The 6,947-nt window shown below is 46.3% G+C and overlaps 1 protein-coding gene across 1 annotated transcript in view; it reads right to left on the bottom strand.

The window, feature by feature from the left end:
* Window positions 1-2,567: 2,567 nt before the first annotated feature.
* Window positions 2,568-6,947, bottom strand: part of Pbld (phenazine biosynthesis like protein domain containing) — a 40,588-nt gene continuing 36,208 nt past the window's right edge. The window contains exons 9-10 of the mRNA XM_010605734.3: window positions 5,317-5,379; window positions 2,568-3,353 (exon numbers count right to left, since the gene is read on the bottom strand). Coding sequence (XP_010604036.1) covers window positions 3,241-3,353; window positions 5,317-5,379 — 176 coding nt within the window. The 3' untranslated portion in view covers window positions 2,568-3,240. The remainder of the gene's footprint in view (window positions 3,354-5,316; window positions 5,380-6,947) is intronic.

Raw genomic sequence — 6,947 nt, 5'->3', positions numbered from 1 at the left:
TCAACCTGACACCACACAATCATACAAAAAGCAGAAGTGATCACACCCATGCCATCTTGTATGTGTGGCAGGGACTTACTCTACAGCCTGGCTGGACTCGAACTCTTTTTTTTTTTTTTTTTTTTTTTTTTAAGCGGAGATCGAACTTGGGACCTTGTGCTTCCAAGACAGGCAGGAAGCAGAACGACGGAGCTAAATCCCCAGCTCTTAGCCTCAAACTTTTGATCCTGCTGCCTCAGCCTCCAGAGTACCGGGAGTTGAGGTGAGCTCCACCATGCCCAGCTGTCATGCTTTCTAGTTAGAAGGGGGATAATTATATGCGGGTATGAACACTACAGCTCCATCACAACAGTCTGTCAACCACAGATGTGACTTCGGTATCCAAGTTACTTTTGCGGGGTTACTGGGGATTGAACTCAGGGCCTCGCACTTGCAAGGCAGGCATGGTACCACTGAGCTAAATCCCCAGCCTTTTTTAAAAAGTTACTTTTTTAAAAGAGAGCTCATATTTTATTTTGATATTTATTTTTGGTGCTGGAGTTTGAACCCAGGGCTTTATGCATGCTAAACAGGTGTTTCAGTGCTGATCTACATCACCTCCCCAGCGCCCTGGTACCTACTTAGATTTTAGATGAATACTGAAAGATTTGCTGATGAGAGATGTGTCTATGATGGTTAAGCTTGATTGCCAACTTGAGTGGCTTGAGAGATTGGGAGATTAGAAAAGCACACTTCTGGGTGCAGCTGGGGGTCATGAGGGTGTGACTTTGGGGGCTGTATCTGGTCCCTGGCCCCTTCCTCTTAGGCTTGTCCTTGTCTCTCCGCTTCCCGGCTGCCAGCAAGTGAGCAGTTTCCTCTGCCATAGCTTTCCACCGTGGTGTTTCTGCCTCTGACCCAGCCAGCCGTGTGCTGAACCCTCTAAAACTGTGAGCCAAAATAAATCTTTCCTTCCGTAAATTGTGTTGGGGCCAGGGATTTAGCTCAGTGGTTCCACCGCCTGCCTCGCAAGCGCAAGGACCCGAGTTCATATCCCTGGGACCCCAAAACAAAACAAATAAATTGTGCAAGATATTTTGTTCTGGCAATGCAAAGTTAACTAACACAGTGCTTCAAATGATGCAGAGAGGAGGGGAAATGGGTAAAGGTCTAAATGAGTGGTCATTTGCTGAACCAAGCTGAGGTTATAGCTTAGTGGTTAAGCACAAGCCATGATTAAGGCCCTAGGTTCAATGCCCAACATTCAAAATATTTTTTTAAGCCGGGCGTAGTGGTGCACTCCTGTAATCCCAGCACTGGGGAGACTGACACAGGAGGAGCACTGTGAGTTTGAGACCAGCTTGGGCTACACAGTGAGTTCCAGAGCAGTCTGAATTACAGAATAAGACCCTGTCTCAAAAAACAAAACAAAACAAAATATATGTATGTATATATATATATTTTTTTAAACTGTTAAATCTGATAGTGGTTCATGGGGACTCATTATGGTATTTCATACCTTTAAATAATTTAAAAATTTTACTAGTATATATTTGAGGTTTTGTTTTTGTTTGGTTTTTGCTATGTAGTTCAGGCTGGTCTTGAACTCAACTATGTTGCCCAGGGTGTCCTTGAACTGTGGCAATCCTCCTGCCTCAAATGCTGGGATTACAGGTATGCACCACCACACCTGGCTAAATTTGAATTTTTGTAAAGTAAAATTCAGTATGTGTCAGGTGCAGAGATATACATCAGGTATTTTGGAAGCTGAGACAGGAGGATCTCTTGAGCCCATGAATTTGAAGCCAGCCTGGGTAATATATACAGGGCTAAGACCCTGTCTCAAAAGAGAAAAAAAAAATGAAAAGATAAAATAGCATATACATTAATTATCTGTGGTTCCACAATAAATTACCTCCTAATTTAGTGAGTGAAGACAATACGCATTTTTTTTTGTCAGTGTCTGTGGGTGTGGTGAGTCACTCCCAATCCTGCCATGTGCAGGGCAGAAGGAAACTCACTGGCACGCAGTGTGCCAGTCCTGGAGGGTCTGTGCTTCTGCCACCTAAAAAGGCCACTCCCTTTCCTGTTTGCCTGAAGATCAGCATGACCAACCTGCCCTGCCACATACATTAAAATTTATTTTATTATGGTGAGAGAAAAATCCACTTCTACCCCCACCCCGCCTCTGGGGACTGAATCCTGGACCTTGGTACTGAGCTACATTCCCAGGACTTTTTTTTTTTTTTTTGAGAAGGGATCTTGGTAAATTGCTAATTTGCCCACTCTGGACTCTGGCTTGTGATCCTCCTGCTTCAGCCTCCCAGAGTGCTAGGATAACAGATGTACACCACCATCCCCAGCTGAGAAGAATCCCTTTTGAGCTTGCATTTTAAGGTCACATATCAAGAAAGAGACTGAGACTATATTCTTTTGGGGGTGGGAGGAGACAGGCCGGGCTGACCTTGAACTTGCAGTGAACCTCCTGCCTCAGCTTCCCAGGTGCTGAGATTATAGGCGTGCACCTCCACACCTGGCACGAGACTATAGTCATTTTAGTGTTTAATTTTATTATCGCAGGAAATACCCTAAGACACATTTATTTAATTTTCTGGGCTTTGTCTTAATTTGTAGTTGTTGTACATGAATGCAACAATGAGGCAAATACTATTTTAGCTTTATTAAAATGACTCTCAGTCCTATCTCACACACATGAACTATTCCATGGCTCATATTTTTCTGGAGAAATTCATATTCTCTAAGTCACAGCATAACACGGCTAACACTCTACAGCTTACTGCAATTTTTCTTAGTATTATATCATGAAACAATGTTCTATATGTCCACAGAGTCACTGTGTCTTTTAGATGACTGCAAAAATATTCCACCAGTACTCACACCTAAGTTGAATCCTCACTTTTCATAAATGTAGTATTCCTCATCTCTGATTGACGGTCATAATCGAAGAAGTGACTGCGGTATTCTCTGCTACTGATTACTCACATTCAAAGGCATTCACGGAAGACAGAGCACTTGCCTTGTATGGCCAAGGCCCTGGGTTCAAGCCCCAGCACCAGAAAAAAAAAATCAAGTACAAACCGCATTAGTTAATTAGCCTGGACTGGTGATTAAACCTCACTAACACGGCTTTCGGCTTTCTATATTTGGCACGAGGAGCAAGCAGGCCACTGTGTAGGCTCTTAGGTTTCTTGGTACACAGAAAACACCGCGTGGGTGGAGAAGCGGCATCCCGTGCGACCATCCCTAGGCCGTCAGCGTCCCTTCCATGACCAGGGCAGCACCACCCTTGATGTCTACACGTCCATCGGGGCGCAGGGAAATGTCCAGTTCTCCTCCTCGGGGGGAACACTGAAATGCTGAGAAAACATAAAAGAAGTCGCAATTAGGAGCACATTCACCCTCTATAATTAACAAAACATAGTGACAGACCTTTTATCACCCACCCCGTAGTCCTCCCAGCTCTCTCTTCATTCTTTCTTTCGTGTTTTTTGTTTTGTTTGTTTGTTTTGTTTTGTTTTTGAGCCACGATCTCACTGTATAGTTCCAGCTGGTTTTAATTTACTGTGTAATACAGGGTGGCCTCAAACTCTCAGCAATCCTCCTGCCTCAGCCTGCTGGTGCTGGGATTTCGGGCATCTGCCAATATCCAAGTCATTTTAAAGAATAAATTCCTCGATCTGCCCACAGGGCCACAAATGCAATTCGATCTGTAGAACATACAGCCTCACCTCTTCTCCTCTTGAGCCTTTTCTTTATCACTTCCCCTACTACTTCCTGCAACCCCGGAGCTACCTCCTACCCACAGCTTCCTCCAGGAGAAAGCAAGACATGGGAAAGGTAGAGGCATGGACAGGAAGTCTAAAAAGAGGAGCAGAGGTGGTCCTGGCACTCCTTTGAAGGCCTCACATTCTCAGCTCTGAATATGACAGAGAGGGTTGGCTTACTCATAACATACGAAGTGTGATAAAAAAAAATACAGTGTAGGGCCGGGGATTTAGCTCGGTGGTTCCGGCGCCTGCCTTGCCAGCACAAGGGCCTGAGTTTGATCCCCAGTACCAAAAAAAATAAATAAATAAACAACAACAACAACAACAAAAAAAAAAACAGTGCATGTTTAAGCAAGTTTTATTACAGTGAAAGACACGTTGCCATTAATTCCCCTCAAAATACTTCCCATCGCTCTGAACACACGTATCCCATTGTTCCTGCAACTTTCTGGAGCACTTCTGGAAGTCTTCAGTCATGAGTGTCTTTACTTACCCTATTGTGGCTGCCTTGACATCCTACATTGATCCAAAACATTTACTTTTCATGTTCATTGTGATCCTGGGGAAGAGCCGGAAGGCACACGGTGCCAGGTCTAGTGGCTGGGGACACACTCTGATGTCTCTACGAGCCTCCCTTTCTGCCGGATGGCACTCAGCAAGTGCTCACCATATTTCGTAATACACCTCTGAAAGCCATGAAAGAGGACGGACTCCCAGAGCTGCTTCAGAAAGAACAGTGGGATAAGTGTGTTCAGAGCAAGAGGCAGTCATTTGAGGGGGTTGATGGCAACACATGTCTCAACATAAAAAATTCTTTAAATTTAAGCATTCACTGTACTTTTCAATAACCCCTGTATTCGAGCAACCACACAGGCTGGGCAGACAGACGTGGAGCTCAGCACTGAGGAGAGGAATCAGAGTCGTCAGGAACGAAGCCAGCCTCCTTGCCGCCTCCACTTCTGGGTGCCAGAGCCCAAGGCTGTCGGAAGGGCAGCTCTCCAGCTTGTGGGGTCGCAGTCCTGCTCTGAGGCCAGCGCAGCGCAGTCTCATTGGCCACGGTCCCTCTTCTCTCCCTGAGCACCGTACTGGTCCCTAAGGGACTTGGGCTGAAAATTGTTTGACCCAATCCTGTGATATCGCCAGCCATACAAATGAGGCTTAACAATCGTCCATTTATCACATTATCAATAACCTCTCTGGGGCCAGGAATTTAGCTCAGTGGCACTGTGCCTGCCTTGCAAGCCCAAAGGTCCTGAGTTCAATCCCAGGCACTACTACTACTACTAATAATAATAATAACCTCTCTGGGCCAAAGACATACAACAAGCTGATTCCATTCACCAGAGTCTAAGTGAGTCCTGACTACATGTAAAGTGTCTGTTGGGGAGACCGAGGCAGAGGAGTCGGGTGGAGGATATTTAAGGGTGGATGATATTTCTCACAAGTGATGACGCATAAGGTTTTACTACATTTTCAAGGGGAGAGTACCTATGAGAAGGACACCAGTTTAAAGTTAGCCAAATAAACAGAAATTGGAAAAGAGCAGACCTACCACGCATGTTTTTCTTCCCCAGTTGCCGGGACCAGTAGCTGCTGAGAACAGTGTGTGCAGACCCTGAAAGAGAGGAGAGTTACTGCCGACCCCAGAGGGTGCAGGCATCCGGGAGGTAGGTCCTTAGGAATCCCAGTCATTCATCCAGCTTCACTAACTCGTGTCCTTTGATCTTTATGCTGACTGGGCCACAGCGATGTGTGGAATTATGCATGAAATTAGAAAAGAAGGCACAGAGCTAGGTGCAGTGGCACTCGCCTGCAATTCCAGCACTCTGGGAGGCTGAGACAGGAAGATAGCTAGTTTGAGTCCAGCCTGGAAACTTAGTGATTCAGCAGGACCCTGATTCAAGAGTGAGGGAGGCTGGGATGCAGCTTAGTTCAGAGGTCCTGGATTCAATCCCCAGTACCAGGTGGGAGGGAGACAGAAGTAGAGAAAGATAGAGGGAAAGAGAGACAGGGAGGATAAGAGGGAGGGAGGAAAGAATGAACTTACATGAATCAGTTCCTCAAGTGATGTGTCTACTGTCTTTCTGGCTCTGAGGGCTAATTAGACTACACATTTTAATTCCTGTCTACCAGTTCAGTGTCAGCCCCCGTTAGGAAGATCAAGGCCTTCACAAACATCTTCCTGTATCCTTCTGGGGAAAGTATCTCCTTCCTCTTAGGGGCCATATGCGAGGAAAGCTAAGAACTCTGACATGATTGCCTCTTCCACCCAGCCAACATCCCCAGGCTTTGAGAACCGAAAGAAGATGCTTTTTAGTCAGACATTTCCTTCACACGATTGCGCCCTAGGTTTGTTCATTTACATATGTCTTGGAGATAGGTTCTCTCTTTATGGCTGAGGCTGGCCTTGAACTTGCTAGTCAAGCTGTTCAAGTATGTAGCCCAGGCTGGTCTCAAACTTTCAGTTCTGCATCCGCCCCTGAGGGCCGGGCCACCGCATCCGGTTTCTTCTTTTTCATATCTAATCTCTGATCTGAATTTATGGTATCATCTGTTGCAGTGGTGCACACCTGTAATCCCAGGACTCAGGAGGCTGAAGTGGGAAAATCGTGAGTTTGAAGCCAGCCTGGGCTACATACTGAGTTCAAAGCCAGCCTCAGCCATGTAGCGAGACCATCTCAAAAAAATAAAACAGGGCTGGGGACAGAGCGCAGTGGTGAAGCACTTGCCTGGAAGGAAGGATGGAAAGAGGGAGACAGAGAGAGGGAGGGAGGGAGCAACGTTCTCGATTTGCCCACCAGTCTAGTCCGGTTTTAACGATGAAAATCCCCAAAACCCCTTGGTCCCTAGCGACCTAGAAGTCCAGGATCATCATGGTTCAAAGACCTTCACACTCTAAAAAAGATTATAGGAAGAAAAATCCATTCCGTGCCAGGTAAAATCTCTGGGCAGCAGCTGTGCGTGTGCAAATCTACTCAGAGCGTCCCTTCCGTGGGGAGAGGCTGAGTCGGTGTCTGTTGTTGGCGGGCATTTTCCTGAGTCTTTAAAAGTGCTTGTTTGCTGAGCTCTGAGTTTCATGTGATTTGTCCCTCAGAGGGTAACTAAGCCATCCTGGCTCCTGCCATCTGACCAGATTGGAGCCGCACGTCCTCTGCCCAGCCTCCTCCTGCCTGGGCCCCAGCC

The sequence above is a fragment of the Fukomys damarensis genome, unplaced genomic scaffold, assembly GCF_012274545.1.
Source record: "Fukomys damarensis isolate Sample0158 unplaced genomic scaffold, DMR_v1.0_HiC HiC_scaffold_20, whole genome shotgun sequence".
In the NCBI taxonomy this organism is placed as follows: domain Eukaryota; kingdom Metazoa; phylum Chordata; class Mammalia; order Rodentia; family Bathyergidae; genus Fukomys; species Fukomys damarensis.
This window is presented reverse-complemented; position numbering and strand designations above follow the sequence as displayed.